Source organism: Rhinatrema bivittatum, chromosome 2 (assembly GCF_901001135.1).
Source record: "Rhinatrema bivittatum chromosome 2, aRhiBiv1.1, whole genome shotgun sequence".
Lineage (NCBI taxonomy): Eukaryota > Metazoa > Chordata > Amphibia > Gymnophiona > Rhinatrematidae > Rhinatrema > Rhinatrema bivittatum.
The window spans coordinates 262,067,248-262,091,054 of NC_042616.1; the positions used below are offsets into that span (position 1 = coordinate 262,067,248).

General features: G+C 43.9%; 1 protein-coding gene across 3 annotated transcripts in view; it reads right to left on the reverse strand.

The window, feature by feature from the left end:
* RARB (retinoic acid receptor beta) overlaps positions 1-23,807 on the reverse strand; it is a 399,229-nt gene that overhangs the window by 334,331 nt on the left and 41,091 nt on the right. For all 3 annotated transcript variants that reach the window (XM_029589452.1, XM_029589450.1, XM_029589449.1), the window contains exon 2: positions 12,986-13,134. In XM_029589452.1, the coding sequence (XP_029445312.1) occupies positions 12,986-13,134 (149 nt within the window). The remainder of the gene's footprint in view (positions 1-12,985; positions 13,135-23,807) is intronic.

The window sequence follows — 23,807 nt, forward strand, 5'->3', positions numbered from 1 at the left end:
AGCAGGTGAGGGCATGGTCACCCCTGGGGATTGAGAATATTTGAGGAGGGCCGAATAGATAATCTAGCAGACTCCCCAATACCACCTTACATTAACCCCCCTCTGTCCCTTCCTTAAAGGGCAGACTCTGAATGCCAAGAAGGACTCCCAAGATTCCAAACCCATGTCAAAAAATCAAAGTCCCATATAAAGTATCTGATCAACTGCAACTGGAACACCTGCAGCTGGACCTGGAGTTGCTAACATAGCAGCAAGAACAATAGTCACTGAAACAACCAGAGCAAGACTGATATGGAACACTGCAGGCAGGGCTGGAGCTTGGATTGGAATGCTGTAGGTGGACTGGAGCAAGACCCTCCCTGAAGGTTTCTGTGAACATTATAACCTTGCAACTATCTGAGGTCACAGAGCTCTCAGAAAGGTATTCATAGACCATTTACTAAAATTACTGAAATCCTATAATACTCCCTTATCTGGTTCACTAGTCAATCACAAAACCATAGTGAAAATAAACTAAATTATTTCTTAGTAAAAAAGAATTTACAGTGAACTCAAACAAATATTGAAAAGCTGAAAACAACAAATAGGGATAAAGAAAATAGTCATACTAACATTAATTGCTAAATTTAAATCAGTTTGTCTATAGTGTGAAATGCTGCATCTTTCTCAGTCAGATACGAGAGTCCTGAATTTTGCGATTCTGCCCTGTTTGGGCAGTATCTCCACCCTTTTTTCTCTCTCTCTCCTCTGTGCGATTAAGGCCTCTCCAGCAGCCTGGAAGCTGCCGATGCTTCCCCAGCACGGCTGGAGCCGCTCTATGGCATTCTATGCAGCCAGGGGGCTGCCGTGGTTCCCTTAATGTGGCCGGAGCAGTCCCAGCTCTTCATCTTGCAGCATGGAGTTGCCGACGCACTTCCCGCGTGGCAGGAGCCACACTGAATCACCTGGCGCGGTCCGGAGGCCGCCGACACTTCCCCTCATGGCTGGGAGCCGCGCTGTGATACCTTATGCTGCCAGGAGGCTGCCGACAGTGTTCCTATGTGGCCCGGAGGCCACCATCTTATCTTGGGCCCTCTGAGGAAAGAGGACCTGTATCCTCAGTCTTTCCTGATGGCTGGAGCCGCCAGTGATCCTCCTTCAGCAGCAGGGAGTTGCTCCTGACACCGAGTCTGTCCAGAGGCCTGGTTCTGGCTTAACTTTCTCTCTTGCAGACTCCAGCGTGTAGCAGGGCCGCTGTCCAGGGTCCTGTTCTGCTTCCTGCTTCCTTCTAGGGGGCGAGGCCGGCTCTCTCTTCAGCATTTAAAGGAACAGCAAGGGAGGAGGTCCACCAATGATGTCATCTTTGGATCCGTCTCTTCTGCAGTATTAAAAGCCTCAATCTTCATTCCAGCCTTGCCTTCGCAAGGAGCCAGTCCTCCTTAGGACTTCTTGTCATCTGCTTCTCAAGGCATTTCATTATATGTAGGATCCTGTGTCTTCATGATGTCCGCACGCTACGTCTTTGTCTTCATTGTCAAGGTCTCCAGATGTCTTGTCTTGGTGTCTTCCTTATCTGGTTGATCTTCATCCTGGCAGCGCAAGTCTCCATAAGGTTCCAGCTTCTTATTTTAACCTGCATCGTAGAGGCATCCCCTCGAATCTTCAACTTTGCCTGGTTCCTTGGAGTCTGTACCCTGCCTCCACTTTACGAATGAATTCTATTTATCCGATTCATTCCAGCATGGCCCTGCCTGGACTTTATCAGCTGTGCAGGGTATATTTTGGAACAGGCTTCGTCGGAGTCTTCACTTCATCTCCTATCTTCTCTGTGTGGGGAACCACCAGCGTGGTCCGTGACCTGTCTTCATTGGTTGAGTATATGGGTGCGTGAGGTGCAGTACCGACGCAGTTCTGCCAACTTGTGTGGAGAACCACTAGCGTGGTCTGTGACCAGTCTACCCTGGCTGTGTAGAGTGCACCGCCTGAGTGGTCCGAGACCAGTCCGGTTAGGTTGTGTAGGGCATGTGATGTCCGGTACTGACCAAAACTTCTTCAAGCAACTCATGACCTTCCAGAGTTTCTTCTTATACGTGACCAGAGTTCCTCTTCACTCCATGTATCCAGATTGCAGTTCTTCATGTTCTGAAGATTCGTCTTATTTCATGTATCCAGAGTGATGTACTACGTCACGTATCCTGGGTCTTGTCTCACTTCAAGTCTTCTTCTTTGATGACCTCATCCTCTGACCACTATCCGCCCTGTCGCAGTTGCTGCTCCATGCGGCAGGTCCGAAAGGGCTTGGAGTAGTCGGAGGACCACTCATGAGACCAACATTGCATTGTTTAGGTCTCTTTCTGCTGTGTACATGTGTGGCCGTGGTTGAGGTCATCTTTTTCATCTTCAGCCCATGCTGGGGCACCTCTCACCTGCCTCGGTGCTTGCCGGAGTTCCTCTGCAGCTGTATCAGGGCACACGAAAACATCAGAGATGGAACCGCTACCCGCGTTTCCACAACACTGAATAACATATTGCTGTAGGCACATAGCTGTATATCCCAGTGGAAACAGTTCTAAAACTGAGACAGCATCAATTATCATTGTCTATCAGCCGTAACCAGCACTCTCTTGGTCAGTATTTAAAATTTGCATTATATATATTTTCGATGTTTGATCTGTCTATATTTACAATTTTTATATATCAATTTTTATTCTACTTTATATTTTTTAATGTTAGATGATATACACCACTTGATGGTTCCTGAAAAGCAGTCCATTAATTTGTTAAATAGATTCTTTCTTTGATTTTCATGTAAATGGATACCCATGGGTCTCTGTGAAAAAATATTCCCTGGGCTGATATTTTCCTACAGTCTGCTCTTGACCATGGGGTAAAAGGGGCACTCAGGAATAACAAAGCCATAATATTAAAAACTAAATTAATTCTCTGCTTCTCTCTTTACTGAGGAGTATATTGGGGAGATACTGATATTGGAAACATTCCTTGATGGAGATGATTTACAAGATATGAAGCAAATCACTGTAAAATCAGAAGATGTAACAGAACAGACTGACAAGCTAAAGAGTAACAAATCACCAAGACTGGATGGTATTCATCCCAGAGTTCTGAAAGAACTCAAATATGAAACTGGAGACCTATTAGTAGTAATCTGTAACTTATCATTAAAAACATCCTCAGAACCTGAAGACTGGAAGGTGGCCAGTGAAATGTCATTTTTTAAAAAGGGCTCCAGGGTGATCCAGGAAACTATAGATCGGTGAGCCAGATGTCACTGCTGGGCAAAGTGGTAGAAGCTATTCTTAAAAACAAAATTATTAGCCATATGGATAGAAATGGCTTAATGGGGAAGAACCAACATGGATTTAGCAAAATAAAGTCTTGTTTTGAAGATGTTACAAATATGTGGATATGGTTAAGCCAATCAATATGGTTTGTCTAGATTTTCATAAGGCATTTGACAAAGTCCCTCATGAGAGATTCCTCAGGAAATTAAAAAGTCACAGGAAAGGAGGCGATGTCTATTGTGGATTGGTAACTGGTTAAAAGATAGGCAACAGAAGGTAGGACTAAATGGTCAGTTTTTCCAATGGCGAAAGTTAAATAGTGGAATACCCCAGGAATCTGTACTGGGACTGGTGTCATTCAACATTTTCATAAACGATATGGAAAAAGGAGAAACAAGTGAGGTGATCAAATTTGCAGATGGTACAAAATTATTGAAAGCAATTAAAATACAAGCAGCCTGAGGAACTGCAGAAAGATATTTTAAGGTGGGGAATTGGACATCTAAAAGGCAAATTAAATTTAATGTGGACAAGCGCAAAGTGATGCAAATAGGGCAAAGAATTCCTAATTATAGGTACAAAAGCTGCATTCTATATTAGGAATCACCACCCAGGAAAATGATCTTGGAGTCACTGTGAACAATACATTGAAATCCTCAGCTCAGAGTGCAGTGGGGTTCAAAAAAGCAAATAGAATGTTAGGAATCATTTGGAAAGGAATGGAAAATAAAATGGAGAATTTCATATTACCTTTGTATCAATCCATGGTACTACTGCACCGTGAGGTCAATATTCAAAACTAAACATTTAAATGGATAAGTTGGAGTTTGATGGATAATTCCGAATTAGATGGTTAACTGGAATAACCTGGAGTTAGATAGATACATTTATAAGCTAGATGGATAACTTGGAGTTAGATGGATAACTGGGATAACCTGGAGTTAGATGGATAACTTATGAGTTAGATGGATAACTTGGAGTTAGATGGATAACTTGTGAATTAGATGGATAACTTGTGAGCTATCCATCTAAATGGTTTTGAATATTGACCTTCTTGAGTACGGCCAAGGGCCGCGGATATGAATGGGATGGGCCACTGAATTTAAGGCACTGGGTGGACTTGGTGGCCATATGGGAGCGAGCCAGTGATGAGGCCCAAGTCACGTGGGATTGGCCCGATAATTTAATGGACATGGGTTGAGAGACAAGTGGAATTAATCATCTTAAGTGTGGCATGATGAGGGCATGGCAGCCATTTTAGCTCGTCACATGGCGGCAGCCATATTGGGAAGAAGCCTTTAAAAAAATAAAATAAATAATAATATAAAAAACATGATAACAAGAGGAATATCGGAGAAATGATCAGAGAAAATGGTGAATATGGTTTTAGGTTTAAAGCATGCCTAGGGATTTAAATCATTAAATAAATAAATAAATAGCCCTCAGTGGCAGGATTTGCATTGCAGCAGCAATAATTATTCAAATATTGAAATGATGGTAGTGAAATGCAGAGGACCGCAGCAGAGTGCAAAGCCATGGGTTATGGTACATTAAACCAGCGGTTCTCAACCGATGTGTCGCGACACCCTAGTGTGTCGCCAAGCACCGGCGGGTGTGTCGCGCGCTCCCGGTCTCTCCTGCTGCTCTTTCTTCCCTGCTGCCGTTGCGCCGGGCTATCAACACGTTCAAGCCCAGCGGGAACGGCAGCGGCGCTAGAAGAAGCTCTGGCACCCGCTGCTGGCCTTTTCTTCTTCCCGCGCCTGCCCCCCCCCGGAAGTGATACGCGGTGCGCGGGAAGGAGAAAGACCGTGCGCGTGGACAAGTAGCAGTGGCGGCTGCAGCATCAGCCCCCGAGCAGTTGAAGCAGCCGGTAATCGGGAAAGGAGAGAGCAGCAGGAGCCTCCCGCGGCCGATGGGATTCTTCTTTCTTGGCCTGCGGGGGCTGGAGGAGGAGGTCGCTGCAGCTACCATTTGTGCTCGGGGAGGGGCGGGGAAGAGGAAGTGAGTGAGAGAAAGAAGCAGCCAGCCTGCGTGTGAATGAGAGCATGTGTGTGAGTGAGAGAAACTGGTCAGAGAGCTGATGTATGTGTATATGTGAGAGACAATGAAAGTGACTGCTCAAGGAGACGACTGATGTGTATGTGAGAGTGTGAGACATTAGTCAGGGAGGTGACTGGTGTGTGTGTGAGAGAGAGAAAAAGCAATGAAGTGAGAAATCTGGGTATGTAAGAAAGCATGGGCGTAAGAAGCCTGCTGGGGGTGGGGGGGTGTGGATGTGTGTTAAAGAAAGCATGGGAGGGAGAAGCCTGATTATGTGAGAGAGAGAGCATGGGAGTGGGAAGCCTGTGTGTGTATGCATGCATGAGAGCGAGAGACTGGTTGGTAAGGTGACGGTGTGTGTGTGAGAGAAAGAGACTGGTGTGTGTGTGAATATGAGAGAAAGAATGTGATTCAGGGAATGAGAAGCCTGTGCAGTGAAGAGCAAGCATGGAAATGAGAGAGAGACTGGTGTGTGTGTAACAGAGAGAAAGTGATTATGGGAATGAGAAGCCTGTGCATGTGAAGAGTGAGCATGGGAGTGAGAAACCTGGGTGTGTGTGAGACACAGCATGGGAGTGAGAAGCCTGTATATCTGAAAGAACATGGGAGTGGGAAGCCTGTGTGTGTGTATGCATGAGAGAGATCAGGTGACTGGTGTGTGTTTGTGTGTGCGTGTGAGAGAAAGAAAGTGATTATGGGAATGAGAAGCCTGTGCATGTGGAGAGAACAAGCATGGGAGTGAGAGACTGATGAGTGTGTGTGAGACAGAGAAAGTGATTATGAGAGTGAGAAGCCCGTATATGTAAGTAGAACACGGGAGTGGGAAGCCTGTGTGTGTATGGCATGAGAGAAACTGTTCAGGAAGGTGACTGGTGTGTGTGTGTCAAAGACTGTTTGGGAGATGATTGGTGTGTGAGAGACAGAAACTGGTCATGGGGGCATGACTGGTATGGTGTGTGTGTGAGAGACATGGGACTAAGGAAGAGGACCATGAGTATAGAGCTTAGCCTCTACTGCTGCTTCTGCTGTGTGCTATGGCCTGCATGGAAGAGGAGTAGGAGAGCTGCTGGAGGGGGTAAGTAAAGGTGGCTTTTTAAGTTTATTTTTCTTGATTGACTGCCATTTTAATTATTTAATATTATGTGATGTCTGCTTTTCTTGAAATATTTTATTGGTGTTTGGAGAATTTTTAATAGTTTTTATGAGTTTTTAATTGTTGGATGTTATTCTGTTCATAGCTGTTTAGAAACATTTATTCTGCTTATTAGTATAGTTTTACAATTATTTCTGTGTGGGGATCTATAGCTGCTTGCTAGTTCTGTTTTCCTAATAAGAGGTGTATTGGTTTTTAGGACCTGATTTAATATTTATAGTGTTGCCTTTTCATAGACAGGGTTGCTTCTGTTTGAGTGTATTCCATAATACAGGTGTAACTGTGTGCGGATTAGTTTATGTGCATTACTACAGATCCTGGGAGTATGTTAGGTCGGTTCTGTGTCTGTTACTGAGATGAGATATTTTACTAGTATGTAAGAGTTTTATTTGTTGTGTTTTCTCAAGAGGACATGCATTGGTGGTAAACTGCTGTCTTTTCATAAGTAGGGCTATTGAGCCTGGAAGTAGAAGGAGTTTGAGTTGCTGTTACTGCGATGACACCAGAACCAGAATATCTTTTTTGTAGGGTGAGTTGTATGGGGAATGTCATAATTCTGCTTTACATCCATTATTGTGGGTCAGGGGGGTTCCCGTGGATGCAAACTGTACTTTTACATCAAACCCCGTGACGATCATGGGTCAGTGTGTCACGCATGTGAGAGCCATCTGTCAGGTGTGTCCCGACAGAAAAAAGGTTGAGAACCACTGCATTAGACTAATGTTTATTTGTATTATCAGTATTATTCCTAGTAGATTGCTACTGACAGTTAGAATGGCACCTAAGAAGAGACTGGTAACAGGTGGCAGAAACAGCAAGGCGAATGCTGGAGAAGGATCAAAAAGATCCAACAAGCCCATCACGACATGCGCATCATGATCTAAAATGGCAGGGCAGAAAGCCATGATGGCTCCAAAAAGGACATGAAGATCAGCACCAGGGAGCTTGACTCACTATGTTGGAGCTGAGGCAACAAGCAAAACAGCAAGGAATTAGGTGTGTCTAGCTCCAATGCAGCTGTGGAAGGTGCTGAAGGGTCTAGCTCAACTGCATGGCTCTCCCCCTCAGAGGAGGCACAAGCACAAAAAAGGTTTTGGGGTAAGTCTGTGGATAATACCATGAACTTAATGGACATATCGTCTGACTCTGACTCAAAGGTAGATTCCAGTGATGATGAAATGTTTGCAAATGTGATGCAGAATGCAATAAAGGCATTCAAAAAGAAGAGGGCTAATGCAAAGGGAAGCTCGGCAGGGGAGACAGGTCTTGAAAGTCTTGAAGTCACATCTGTGCCACAAAATGTTGGGGTGACACCACGGTTGCCTGGCCCAGGGAACAACTTTAGTGGGCACTCAGCAGAAGAGATCTTATGTGGGGTTAGCATGCTAACATCAGGGGTCCCTCATAAGATAAAAAAGAAAATCTGGAGGCATGAGTACATTGACATGATCTGATTGTTTATAAAGGATCAGGAATGAGCAAACAATGAGGTAAAAGAAAAAGAAGGAAGTGGCAAGAAGAGAGAAAGAAGCAAAAAATATGAAAAACCATTCATAATTGGGTATCAGCTTTCCACATTTTTATGAGTGTGGTGGTGGAGTGCGAGCCAGATCAGGCACCTTACCTGGTCCGTTACCTAGATACGATTATGCGAGTGCACAGGCGCTATATAGGCTGGTCCTGGCTAAATTATGACATAAAATTTAGAAAAAGTATGGCAGAGGACAAAGCTATCTCGTGGAGGCATAGGGTTCTGGACTTGTGGTTAGACAGATCACACTCTGTCCATAGCAGCTTTTGAGACAAGAGCGCAACAGGTATCTGCAGGAGGTGAGGCACGTGCCACCAGTTTAACGCTGGGCATTGCTCGTGGTCCCCACAATGTTTCTGACATGCATGTTCTAAGTGTGGCGCTTTCCACCTAGCCTCTCAGTGTAAGTCATCCAGAGAGCATAGGAATCAGTCCAGGATGGGTCACTGGAACAGCAATGGGATTAGTCCCCGTCCCGGTCAACATTAAACCATGGTGGAATGGTTATGACGATACCCACTGATGAAACAAGCAGAGGAGATCATGCAAGGCTTCACTCAAGGATTCCCTATCCCATGTCAAACTGAATCCAGTGTGTGAAAATGCACAGTTCGCAATTCAAATTTCTTTGATCCAACATGAATCTGATCAGGCAGGAGCTCGACGTAGGGAGAATAGTGGGCCCACCAGATTTCCCTGAAGGGACTTCCCAGGATGAAGTGGGACTAATTAATGCCATTGATGCTGTAATTAAAAGGAAAGTTAGCCACCCCCTAGGCTATCGTCCTCCACTTGGGAAGCAATGACTTGCCATCATCACATAGTGTGCAGTAGAGGTGTGCATCCGTTTTCCACGTATTTGTAATCCGCAACTTATTTTGTCCTATCTGTTAAATACGTGGGGAGGCGAAACGCATCACGACTCCCCACGTATTTAACAGATTTCTGTTTCATTTGGCCTCCTAAATAAAAATTTAACCCCCCCCCCACCCTCCTGACCCCCCCAAGACTTACCAAAACTCCCTGGTGGTCCAGCGGGGGGTCCGGGAACTCACTCACACCCTCGGTGCTGGTTTCATCACGGCGCCGATAGCCTTTGTCACAGGGGCTACTGGTGCCATTGGTCAGCCCCTGTCACATGGTCACCGGCACCATCTTGTGCTCCTACCATGTGACTGGGGCTGACCAATGGCACCGGTAGCCCCTGTGACATAGTATGGACAAAGGCTATCGGCGCCATTTTGAGTCCTGGCATCGGACGGCAGGTCGCTCCGGGACCCCCGTTGGACCCACAGGGACTTTTGGCCAGCTTGGGGGGACCTCCTGACCCCCACAAGACTTGCCAAAAGTCCAGCGGGGGTCCGGGAGCGACCTCCTGCACGCCGGCCGTCAGATGCCAATACTCAAAATGGCGCCGATCGCCTTTGCCCTCACTATGTCACACATAGTGGGAGCACTAGTAGGAGCACTGGATGGCCGCCGCCATCTTTATGATGGCGGCAGCCATCTTTAAAGATGGTGCCGGCCAGCCAATGCTCCTACCATGTGACAGGGGTCAGCCAATGGTATGGATACCCTGTCACATGGTAAGGGCAAAGGGCCATCGGCGCCATCTTTATGAGTGGCAGCCGACGGCCCGAGAACAGGAGATCGCTCTTGGGACCACCACTGGACCACCAGGTAATTTTTAAATGTTTTGGGGGGATTGGGAGGGTGGGGGAAGCTAAGGGGTCATTTTTAAAGGGTTGGGTGGGTTTTTTTTTTTATCGGGCCATCGGCGCCATTTTTGAGTGGCAGCCAAAATGGCGCCGATGGCCCAAGAGCGGGAGATCAGTCCCTGCGCCCCCACCGGACCACCAGGTACTCGTAAAAAGTTTTCGGGAGGTTCGGGAGGGTGGGGAAAGGTAAGGGATTAGTTTTATAGGGTCGGGGTGGGTTTAGGGGTTTAGGGGTTTAGGGGTTGTTTTGGTGTGCCGGTTTTCCCGCCCTCCCCCCAAATAACTCCTGTTAGTGGACACTAACGGGAGTAACGATTTTTCACGATAAATCGGGGAAATTTCTATTGTATCGCGCACTCTAACGATTTTTGACGATTTAAAAAATATCGGACGATTTTTTTAAATCGTCAAAAAACGATTCACATCCCTAATTATAGAGGCCTTGTTATGGAAGCATGGTTGCAGCGTTTAAGGTGGTAAGCCCCTTGGCAAATGAAGCCATTACCAAGAGAAAAGTGCAAGGTGGCCAGAATATAGCAATACCAGGTGGCATCAGAGCTCATGATAGAGACCCAAATAATAAGGTTAGTCCACTTAAGATGGGTTTGGACCAGCAGGTGATGCAAGTCCCACAGCTTTGATGGGTGGGGGAAGGAAGCAGCAGTGGCACTAGCTTCAGGGGTCCATAGCCTTCTACAGGCCAAAGAAGAGATCCAATCATCGGAGATACAAATATTTATATAGTGAACAGCATGAATTTGACGGCCTTTATGGACAAAAAGGGGGGCATTTGTATTTTGGCAATTGGTTTGATAGCAGGACACTGGTCACACCATACATGATTAAAATGGGCAATAAGATTCAATGGGTTAATTATCATGGCGCTGTGTAATGTATATTGTTATAATGGTTATGTGTTTTATGCTGCGGCCATGTTATACCCAAATTGGTTTGATCAATAAAGACAAGTTTTGAGCATTTCATCGGTCTCCTTATCATTTAAGGTATAACAAGTAGAATATATGAGATAAAGTGGGGGAACCCCCAACTCCCCTGGGTGAACAGCTAAAACTGCACATGTTGTAAATATGGGCAGACTAGATAGGCTTTATTGTCCTTATCTGCCAACATATTCTATCTTTCTATGATGTACAAAATGGGCAGCTGAAAAATATAACAAACAGAAATTTTCAGCAAATGTGGAAGCCTGTAGATCATTATAAATTCTAGGTGCTGTAATCACAAACCCTTTCCGTTATATCATTCAATCAACTATGTTGTTCAATACGGTAGTAATATTCACCCAGATGAGTTTATGTTGTGTTCTTTAAATAGAAATGGTAGCAAACCTTTTGGTGTATTTCCTAAAATTATGTGACCCTAAAAAAGCTCTGAATGTCACAAAATTGGTATTGCTCAGGAATAAGAAAATGTCTAACTGCATCACTTTTAACTTAATTTAAAATGTCTGTTCCAGCTTTTCTGGCAATTGCAGGTATAAAGCAAATTACAATACAATTAATAAAAGTAATTCATAAAATCAAAACTCATGAAAAGCATTAAAATAAAAAGACATAAAAATACAAAAAAACCCATGAAAATGTCCTAATTTACACTAAATACATAATTACATCATTAATCAATTATACACATTCATTTAATAAAATAAAGCAAATTGATGTTGATATTTAATGCCATTTAGCTGATTAAGTCCCGACTTATAGGGTCATTCTTTAAAACGCGATAGGCTGTTATCGCGTGCGTTAGGGCCCTAATGCACGCAATAACTTTCGCATTGCACCTGTAATAATTAAATTCGGGAAAGGGGAGTAGTTAGGGTGGGGTTGGAGCGGGCAAAAAAATTATTTCTGGTACCGTTGCGGGCGATAATGTTTCAAACATTATCATTGGCAGTAGCGCCCGAAATAACACCACCTTTTTGTGGCGCTATGGGGCGATAGCGGGCGAAAATTTACCGCCGCGATACTTCCGGCTGCCCCCCTTTTTTTTTCGCTACTCATCATTCCGCTATATTTAGCAGAATGATGAATCTATGGGTTAGATAGCTAAATGGCATTGTATGGCTATACGGCTGCACTGAGCAGCCACCACTTAGCAGGCTGTTTATCTGGCTAAGCAGTTAGATGGATAAGTGAGGGGGGCATTCCTGGCTGGAGCTATTTATCTAGCTAACTCACAGGGTCATTTTTCAAAACGTGACGGGCCGTTATTGCGTGCATTAAGGCCTTATCGTGTGCGATACACCCTAATGCGCGCGATAACGACCGCATCGCGCTGATGAAATTTAAATGAGGGAAAGGGGAGGGGTTTGGGTGGGGTTTAAAAACATTTTGGGCCCAGTTGCATTGCGGGTGATAATGTTTTACACATCATCGCCAGCAGTAGCACCGGAAATAGCTACACTTTTTGCAAGGGTGCTATGGGGGTGATAGTGTGTGCCGTGGCCGCAACCGCGGTGGGCAAAAGCGCACTGCCACGTTGCAGCCAGATGCACACTATTGCCCCCCTCCCCATCCCTTTTTTGGCCGCAGCTCTTCCTTCCACTATGTTTATAGCGGAATGAAAAACCTAGGCCTTAGCCAGATAAATGATGATTTCCAGCCTTATCCGGCATAGCTGATAAGTTTAGGTTAGCTATTTCGCTGCCCTATAGTTAGCCGGATAAACTTATCTGGCTAACTATAAAATAGCCAAATATATTCAGTGGTGTGGCTGTGCCACTGTTTATCTTAGCCAAGCGAGACAGCATAATTTTATCTGGCTATCTTGCTCAGCCCGATAGAGGCTTAATACTGTCCTCTTTGTAATCTAACAACCAGATTGTTCATAGGAGACCAAACTATCTTAACTCAAGACATCCTCGCGGAGACTTAAGATCCATTTGCTAATCCAAAGAAACTATGCACTGCTTAACTGAACAAATAACCAAGTTTCTTTAACATATGGCAAAAAATGCAGGCGGCTGCCAATTTCTTTGACTGCATTTCAAAGAATAGGAGCAAACCCCAGAGAAAACCCATGTCTTAGATCTCATCAGCCACAATGTTTTAACATTACAGTCTTCTTGGGTGCTACCATTTCAGAAAACACCACTTTTGACTGCAGTGTTTTTTGAAACAGTGTTACCCAGGAACTGTAATGCCAATCAGGGTACACTATATGTCTGGATAGTAAAACACCATTTCCACGGGTGTGCACTTCTATATATGTCAATATTATATTGGTTGGTTCTGGTACTCACCTTACAGCCCTCACAAGCACTGACTCCATAGTGGTATCCAGATGATTTGTCCTGACAGACAAAACAGGGCTTGTAAACACGAGGGGGAGGGAGTGGGGATGGAGGACTGGGGACCAGCTCTTCAGAACTTGTACTCTGTGTTTCAATTGCTGCAAAGGAGGAAATAAGCAAAACCACTTTAGTGGATTTTTCATGCGGAATGAGTATATTTGCTATATAAATCTAAGCTGTGTTGATGTGGCTAAATTGTTGACAATGGTACTGTTTTGAGAAGAAAATTGGGTGATAAAGAAAACAGAATATTTCTTTGCCATTGAACCTGCATTAACACCCAATTTTAGCTAAATCCGTTACCATACTGTCAAAGAACAACTGCATGCTTTATAAAGTTTATTGAATTTTTTTGTTCTGAGTGAAAAAGGGCTCCAAAATAATAAAACCTTCAACAGTGATTTTCAGGATTTAAGACAGACACGGTGTACGAATTTGTCCAGAGACTAAATCAATAATCTATTAGTCCCTTCAAATTAAAGTTAGAATCATCAAATGCCCTGAAGAGGTTTTTAAATACTTTGCTGCTTACTTGCTAGAATTTGCATTTTAGATGTTTACAATCAGCCTACAGAATGATAAAATTATAGCATCTCAGCTCTGAAGCCTTGGCAGACAATACAGTATGCATTAACTCATTCAGTCTACCTGGGCCCAAAAGAACTGTCTTCAGACTTCCACAAGAGAAAAAGAGTTGTGTTAGCCAATAAAACCACTCTTTTGCCATCCTGATGTAATCTCCAGGTGGGAAGGGAGTCTTTTAAGGAATAATTTTAATCCAATTCTGAATTTTTATGGTTAAATGCCAAACTAAAAGCAGCAACTAATGGAGAGAGGGAAAATTTAAAAAAGAAAGAAAAATCTCTGCTCTCCATTTGTGCAATAGAGCTTGGTCAAACCTCAGCAGAACTGCAAGGACCTTGCTTTACTTGCAAGAAATTAGATTAGATTTTATGATCTGTTGGTGAATGCAAAAGCAGAGTCAGCAAAGGAAACTGCTGAGAAGTAGTCTGCAGCAGACCTACTTGCAAAGCAAGACAGGATCTGTATAACAATTGCATAAGATAGACAAAAGCAAAAGGGCCACAAAAATAATCTCTCTCTTTTTTAATGCTTTACCTCTGTTTGAACCCATGTACACATGTCATAAAGGAAAGTACACCTAGTCAGCTCTATTCTTTACAAGAAAGATCTGCAATCACTTTTTATTTGAATTAGCTCTTCTCCTTCATCAATGGGTTGCTTTTCATAGCTCTGTGCAAACAAACGTGGTGCTGGTGGATAGGGTTATATAAATGTGGAAGGGTGGAGTAGTTAAAGCAGTCCCAATATGACCTGAATGGCTTCCCTGCATGAAAAGCAAAGGAAAACACTTTTACCCTGCTGCCATCAGCAGGGGACACACCACATGGCCTAAAATGGAATTCACCTGAGCAAGGAGCAGCCGGCTGTAGGTACAACAAACTAGTGCCACGCATGTTGACAGAACATCTCAAACAATAGGTCCCTTCACAATTCCCAAAATGTTTGGAATTTTTTTTTTTATAAAGGGTTAGATAAAGTAGCGGATAAAGAAAGGCACAGTGTGTGTTTAGTAAGATCAAATTTTCCATTCCCTTAAACCACGTTGACAGATTTAGGTATTGTATGCTGTTGATGATTAGAGTCAGGTAGATAGAAAATTCCTCTTATTTCAACTGAACCTCAGCTCCTTTTGGTTTTGACCTAATGAGAAGGGAGATTTCGCTCCCAAAGGTTAGTGAAGAAACATTAAGGAGCAGCAGAGGGTTATCAGGGAACAGCATGAGAACGCAAAACATTTTTGTTGCGATTCTGGTCCAATTGCATATTTTGCCAATTATGTTTGTGGGGAAAACACCTCATGAAGGTGTGTTTAAGCTTTGCAAAAAAGTAAAACTGCTCTTCTGCATTTGAACGTGAAAACATTAACTGTACAAAAATAATTAATGAGTTGATATGCACAACTCTTCAGCTCATTAACGAATATGCATATGTTTTCTGTTTGCATGCACAAAATAACATAAGCAAAACAAGCAAGCAACAGAAGATATTTGCCATGCAGTTACATGCATTATTTGCTATTTTTTATTTATTAACAAAATTTATATTCCGCTGATCCGCAAATCTCAACAGATTACATAATGTTTGTGTGCCTTTGAAAATGAAAAGGCACGTTATTACATCACTCTCTCAGTCAGTCTAACAAAAAGGTATCACTTTCAAGTGGTATCGCATTCAAATGGATGAAGACGGCAACCACTCTACTAGCACTTCCCTTCAGAAAACTGAAGGCTGCTGTGTGCTCCTTCCAGCAACAGAGATCTCAAAAAAAAAAAAGGCTGTCAACCAAAAGGCATTTCCTGGAAAGCCAAAGGGGGAATTATGGCACTTAGCACAGGTTCCCCCAGAGGGAAGGAGCAATTCCAACTAATTAGGGTGAGCAGAGGAGTGTTGCATTTGGTCAAAACATTTTTTTAGACTTCTTCCTCTTTTTTTGGCATCGGGAAAGAGCCGGTGTGGATTTGCCTCCTTCGTTCTTTTTTTTTTTTTTTTTGTATGAATTCACTGCAGGAGTGCAAGACACACAGCTCACATACATCAGGCAGAACGTCAAAGGAAGCACCAAAGTTCAACCAAAGTACAAGTAATTAGAACCAGATTCTCTGCAGCTCCAACGTGTGTGTGTATGTCACTGTCAAAGTTATTTATAAGCCTCTAAACATTTCGGGGGGGGGGGGGGGGGAGGAGTAACCATATACTGTGGATCATCTCAAGTTTATGTCTAGTCTGTAAAAATACAAAAAGTCTGTTTCTCATCATCTTTCGAGCTGCACAGGAGAAAAGAGTTACATTGCACCCCACTACAAATTTTATAACTGGCACTCGTCACTTGAAAAACTGACTTGTTAAAACTCTCTTTACGTGTAACAGGGCATTTTGTTTAACTGTCTGCCTTGCATTCAATAAAATGCAAACCAGTGCTTGCAGTCTTATCATAAAGGAATTTTGTTGGTCTGTTACATAGACCAGGGGAGGGGGAGCAAGAGGGAAAGGGGAGGTGTTGACGGGGGGGGGGGGGGGGGGAGATTAAGGAGGAAGAGAAAACAACAACGTGGAGGCTTGCCAGCCTTGACTTGTTAACCTGGCCATGACCTTTGGATGACCGTGTGTTTGACCCAGTCACGTGGGATTCTGACTTGAGTATTGTTGCTGGGCTATCAATCCCTGCTCGTCTCACCATATAGGCAACAGGTGCAGATCACAAGCAGTCGTGAAAGGGAAACAAAGAGCTACCCACAGGTGAAGGCTGATATTGGGGAGGGGGGGGAGTTTCCCCCCTTTCTCAGAGATCCTTTTATTTGCCAGGAAAAGCAATCTTAGAAACCTGCACTTCTTTCTGTCACTGGATCCATCTGTGTTTGATCTTTACCCCACAGTATCTGAATGTAATTCGCTTTGAAGTGCCTGAAAGGCGAAACATAAACCGAACTGATTGCAAATTTAATTTACACCCTTTCAGAGATGGGAACCTGCAATTTTCTATCCGTTCAAGGATCGCATGAACACTGCCATTAAAAATTCACCAATGCAAAAAGAATGCGCTGAACCTCGCAAGCCTCTAGTTCAGTTTTGTATAGCAAAGAGCTGGAATCATCTTTTTTTTAAAAACTTTTTATTTAAACAGAAAGGCAGATATGCTCAAAATCAAAAGACACTATATCAACCAGATATAACTTAGAAACAAGCATTGAGAACTTGGTCACAATGTACAATAAGGGGTAGATTTTAAAACATGCGCGCGTCCATGTGCGCGCCGATTTTATAGTATGTGTGCGCTGGTGCGTGCATGTTATAAAATAGGATGGCCGTGCACATGTGCGCTGGATTTTAAAATCTACACGTGCATGTGTAGGCGGTGTGTGCGGGGGGGGGGGGGGTGGATTTTTGCTCACTACACACGGTGACACAATAGAGCCTCCCCCAGTTCCTCCCAGTCCGCTCCAATTAAGGAGCGGACTGGGAGGGAATTTCCCTATCCCCCTACCTAAACTCCCTCCCTCTTCCCCTCTCATCCCCATCCCCTAAACCCTTCCCAGCAACTTATGTTTTTTTTTGTTTTATTACTTACTGCTCCCCTGGAGCAGAAGTAGTTTGCGCACACCAGCTGACTGCTGGCGTGCGCTTCCCCGGGACAGCGGCCAGCCTTCGTCCCGCCCCTTTTTTCAGGGCCTGGCACTTGTGAACATATCGGGACTTACGCGCGTGGCCGGACCCTTTTGAAAATGCGCACGATGCATGCGAGGTCAGGCCACGCGCGTAAGTCCTGATTTTTATGTGTACGGCCATTTGAAAATTCGGTCTTAATTATAAAAACAAAGGAAAAAAGAACAGAGGTATAGATAGGCCAATTAGTAGAGCAATGCTGGCAACCTGGTACTGAACACATGCTAAACCCTCCCAAGCCTCAGCCGAGAGTTCTCCTACCTCTACCAGCTAGACATTTCCAGTAAGACTCCCAGATTCTGTCATATAAAATTGACTTCTTGCGAAGAGAGAAAGTATCAGCTTTTCAATAACCACTATGTCGTGGACCTACTTGTGCCAGTGAGAAATCAGCGGCTGCAATTTCCATTGTGACACAATAGTAAATCTGGCTTGAAATCATCCTTTCATCCACCTTTTTCCTACTGTGCGGCCGATGCAGTAAAGTGCGTCCAGCCCAGGGCACAGCTATATGCGCATTTTGGCACCCGGTGCAATAAGGAGATTAGCGCGTCCGAAACACTCACCCATACAAACGCATAGGTGAGGCTATTAGCTTTTACCCACCCCAAAAACAGAAAATCGCTGGGTGACCAAATGCGCGCTTTTTAACACGGCAAATTTAACTCCAGCCCCGGAGCTGGTGTTAAATCAATCTGCAAGTCAAGGGCTCAGGAGAAATTTAAAAAAATACTGTCCTCTGCGGGTCTTCCTACTTGGTATCATTGTGATACTTAAATACTTGTTATTGTTCGTATATATTGTGCGTATATATATATTGTGCGTATATATTGGGTGAAATCAACCTGAAGCAGGATAAAATGGACAGTGGTATTGAGCGCCCGTTGCAACTGTGGGTGCCCAATGCATTCGATTGCTAGGGACGCACAGTCTCCTCCCTAACACGGCATTTTTAATGTAGCAGCTCATTTAAGTATTGCATCAAGCTCCCAAGAGATGTGACTGAGTGTGCGCGTCTCTTATTGCATCAGCCTGTGTATTTGTATATAAGCATTGAAAATAAAGCTAATATGCTTACCTGTGAACAGGGTTCTCACTAGACAGCAGGATGAATCTGCCATGATGTGTGTGTGGGTGATGTCATCTGATGGCCCAGACATGAAACAAACTCACAGAGCTCAGTAAAGACTGTACTGAGCATGTGCGGTAGTTCCTGTACATGCACACTGTTTCATGAGCCCCCTTGGACTCTTCCAGAACTTAAACTTTACTGAGGTAGTCAGGTATTAAGTACGGCTGATTCCTCCTGCTGTCAATGGAGAACTCTGTATATAGGTAAGCAAACTTGCTTTCTTCATTGAAAAACAAGGCATGAATTAGTCATAATGCAGCAGGAGTCCCAAGTTACAGTTTGCACAGTTGAAGCACTTATTTAAAGACAACATGGCCCCACCTAGTGGAGAGCAACAGTACACAATAAGCAACCAAATGTCTGATCTTGTAGAGGTTTATTGTGTGCAAATATACGCAATAGAGCCCGACTCCAGCCGAGTTTCGCCCTCTTTCAGTAGGGCTGCATCAGGGGCTAAAACATACAATAAATGACATTAGAAATATAAAAATGAATAAGACTGATAAAAACATATAATAAACAAACATTTAAAATGAACATGTAAAATGAACATATAAAATGGTAACATGGGATTATATGGAAGTGAAATAAATAAACCAATAAATAGTAAAACCAGCACCATAAAATAAGCACAGTAAAGTCAGTAAACACCAGCTAAACAGGTAAAACAGTACAAATCAAATGCATATTGCCTTTAACTATAAAAAGTTACCATGAGTGCCATAAATTAGATAAATGTATGGCACTCATGGTAACTTTTTATAGTTAAAGGCAATATGCATTTGATTTGTACACAATAAACCTCTACAAGATCGGACATTTGGTTGCTTATTGTGTACTGTTGCTCTCACGGCTTTATTAAGCAACCTTCCTTGCTGTTTTTTTAGTCCCACCTAGTGGAGAGCAGACTACTACTCAAAACTGCTTGCCCAATGTTATGGTCACCTCAGGAAATGCTGTCAAGACTGTAGTGGGATGAGAAAGTTTGAACAGATGATCAAGTAGTAGCTTCCATCTTCAATGGAAGTGGCCCCAAGGTGAACCACTGAAGTTGCCATGACTCTCACTTGAAGTGCCTTGATAAATTCTGTAATCTATATACCAGCCAGTACATAATAATGCAATATATAGCCCACTAGCCAACTGGACAGAGTTTGTTTAGAATTATCATTCCCATCTATTAGGATCAAAGGACATGAATAGATGAGAAGCTTGATGGTGAGGCTGAGTCTCTTTTAGAACATAGAAACATAGAAATGACAGCAGAAAAGGACCAAATGGTCCATCCAGTCTCCCAATAAGCTTATGGTAATATCTGCTGCACCTTGTAGGCTACCCCATGCTTATTAGTTTCCCACACTGTAAAAGTCAGGGCCCTCACTGGTTGCTGTTTGAATCGAATTTCCCGTTATACCTTGCCGTTGAAGCAAAAAGCAATGTTTGAGTTGCATCAACAGTATCAAGACTTATTGGTTAAGGGTAGTAATCACCACATCAGAAAGTTACCCCCATACGCGTTTCCCCAGTCCGTAAAAGTCAAGGCCCTTGTTGGTCACTGTATGAATCCAATTCCCCCTTTCTCTCTGCCAATGAAGCAGAGAGCAATGTTGGAGATGCATCAAAATTATTAGGCTTATTGGTTAAGGGTAGAAACAGCCAAATCAGCAAGTTACTCCTGCTCCCTCAACAGACCCTCATTAATCAATGTTGGAAACGTAGTATATGTTATGTTTTATTTGTATTGTTATTTTAATTATGTATGTTAATTGTAAACCGTCTAGATGGTCAGAATTCTGACCAATTCACGGTATATAAAAACTTTTAAATAAATAAAAATAAATGCTTATTTGATTTCCCAGACCTTAAAATTTAATGTCCTTGTTGGTTGCTGTCTGAATCTAATTCCCCTTTTCCCTCTACCATTAAAGCAGAGAGCAATAATGGAGTTGCATCAACAGTATGAAGGCTTATTGGTTAAGGGTAGTAATCGCCACACCAGCAAGTGACCCCCATGCACTCTTTTCTTCATTTCCATCCTCTAGCCTTTAGGGAACCACAGTGTTTATCTCCTGCCCCTTTGAAATCTTCCACCGTTTTTGTCTTCACCACCTCCTCTGGAAGTGCATTCCAGGCATCCACCAGCCTCTCCATGAAGAAATATGTCCTGACCTTGTTTCTGAGTCATCCTCCTTGAAGTTTCATTATGTGTCCCCTAGTTCTACTGATTTCTTTCCAATGGAGAAGGTTTGTCGATTGTGCATCATTAAAACCTTTCAGGTATTTGAAGCTCTGTATCGTATCGCCCCTGCACCTCCTCTCCTCCAGGGTATACATGTTTTGGTCCTTCAACCTCTCCTACTAAGTCATTTGATGGAGACCCCCCTACCATTTTTAGATAATACATCAGGGCTCTCTTACATTCCAAAAAGTGAAAAACCTTTTCTCTTTTGGAAAGAATGTAGGTAGCTCAATGGCTTGATTGTTATGAAATGCAGTTACCATTTTTGAAAAGGAACTTAGGATGAGTTCATAAAATCACCCTATGATGAAAAAACTAAAGATATGGTAATATGAAACCATAGCCTATAGATCACTTACTCTTCGTGCCAAAGCAGCAGCCATGAGAAACCAGGGGCAGTGGTACATCTTTTTGGTTGGGGGGCATCCAAGCCCCGCCCCTAACTCCACCCCAACTGCCAATTTCTTACATTACATTTACTATTAATGTCATTCTTTCTTACATACATTCTTTGCATAAATTACAGATTTGAATTTTTCATTCCTACACTTACCAATAAAATACTTGATGCTAGAAAACCACTAGGGTCTTCTTTTTGCCTGTGGGCAGGCATGGCCTGCTTCTGAGAAAAAAACAGCATTACTAATAGAAGTGTCAGTATTAGGTGACTTTTCTGTACTATGTATGGAGAGAGAGATCATTGACTAACAACAGATGTACTCAGAGACCAAGAAAATGTGGTCTAAAGATACCTAATCAGTCCTAATTGTTTAGATACCACTTGCCTGCTTAAAAAGAACATCCAAGATCACCTCGATATGTCGTCCCAGCATTTGCCCCCTGGAGAAGTGGGAGATGGGTGAATGGTGAGGGCTTGAGTGTGGTGAACTTTCTCAGGGTCAATACAAGGATATTAGGCACCCTAGGTGAATCCTCCAGCCTTTCACTCCCCTGCCCACAACACACATAATTAATAATTTTGCATTTATCATAGGATTTACATGAAAAGGACATTCAAAGTACAGTCTTCTAAGGTAAAATTATCTCTTACAACAACATGTATATTATATTTATATACACTGCTGTGGTGCCAAAGAGGAAACCCTGCAAAAGACACTTGGCACCCATATGGTATCAGACCTATTGTAAGATATGTTGGGCTTGGACTTGGCCTTCAGAAAGTCATAAGTAAACTGAACTACAGTTACAAAATACTAAACCTCCCATACCAAAACAACACTAACTGCCAGCATTCAAGCAGTAAGAACTCGACCCATGAAAATGCAACACTGCAAATATTACTGCAGGTCCTAAAATACCAGTACACATCCTATTAGGGAAAACAGAACAAGCCAGGCTGCTATAGATCCCTTTACAGAAACTATACAGCAGCTGAATATACACAGACCCTCACCAAATACACAATAAAGAGAACATAAAAGTATAAATAGAAACATGCAGACAAAAACTGAATTGGAAACTGCAACAAGCCAGACTCTGTCTCTCACTCACTGATCCTCTCCAGTCCCATCTACTCTTTGCACACACATACATTCTCATTCTTTCACTCCTTCACTTCTCTTCCCTCACACCCCACCCACCCACTGGGTCTTCTACACCGTGTGCATGATACCATCCCCCACTGCCATAATGATCCTCTTCTTGCCTGTAGGGGTGGGAACTCCACGGGTGGGTCATCATTTGGCAGAGGCACTGTCACTGCAGCTGGGATCTTCTTTCTGCCCGCATGCAGGGATGGCCTGCCCCTGAGATAAAGTTGGAAGGGTCAGGGCCTGGGTGGTGGTACGCGTGCCATCCACGGCAGACCTGCAGCACAGCTCCACCTTCTTGCATGGACTCCAGCTCCTGGCTCCTCCTCGCTTGTGGTGGTGGGCCGCTGGCTCTGACCTCTGGCCGTCCCCGTGCCTCCAGCTCTGCCATGGTCCCCAGTGTTGCCAGTCAAGATGCCATTGCTCGTCAGGCCTCTCCGTGTGGCCCGTGGAGAGACGCCACCACCCGTGCCGCGCCCCTTCCTAGGCGCGCGTGCATCGCTAATTCTTTTAAAGGGCCCGCGGCGGGAACCTGGCCGCAGCCCTGGATGTTTATGTCAGACTCTCCAGTGTATTTAAGCTCAGGCCTCGCTCCATAGCGTTGCCTTTGCAACAGGTCTCCTCATACTCCGAGTACTCGTTGCTGATAGAGAATCCTCTCTATTCCTTGTTCCTGACCTTCATATTCCTGGTTCTTGTCTTCATTGTTCCTACCCGTCTATGTTTTGGACTGACTCTACGGATATCGACTTTGCTTTGTTGGACTATGCTACAGCCTATCTCCAGACCCAGACCTCTGCTACGCCTGACTACGCCAGACTTATCCCTGATCAGACCATCGCCTTAATTGACTACGCTATAGACTTCTCCGAGTTCAGAATTCTTCATTGCTTGCCAGGACCTCTGCTTGCCACAGGCTCAGATCCAAGCCTGCCCTTGACGCTTCTCCTAACCTATTCCCTGGATGTGGACTTACCAGGCTCTGGCCTATCTTTGCTCGAGCGCCTCCAGTTACTCTCCGTTCCATTGGCGCCCGAGTTCCAGTACTGTACCCATTCCAGGGTAGGACTACACCATCTATCAACTGCTGTCTCTGGGTTGAACCAACTACTCTCACAAACTAACCTCGAGGCCCACCTAAGTCCTGCCGGCTCCAGCACCCAAAGGCTCAACCTGCGGGGAATGAGGGCTGGTATAGGTGAAGCTCCAGCGGCCTCTACATTCAGCCCACTCCACCTGCTGATGGTGGGGACTGTAGGTTCTCACGTACGGGTTGCGTCAACCCCACCTCGGCCCAAGGGTCCACCTCCAACACAACAGGTGGCCCATCCTATTCAGACACCTATATAGTGTTGCCAACCTTTCTTTGAAGAAAATCACTGGATCCACTATAAAAAGTCTCCAGATTCGGTAAAAAGTAGCTAAAACCATGTTGCTGCAGTGGGGTCAGCATAGCTGGTAATCCTAAAATTGGTAGGGAAAGAGGGGTGGCTCACACACATTCTCTCTCTTTCTCTCTCAGAAACTGACACAAACATACTCGCATTATCGCAGTCACACACACTTTCTGAGACATTCTCAGGCACTGATACACACTCTCAGACA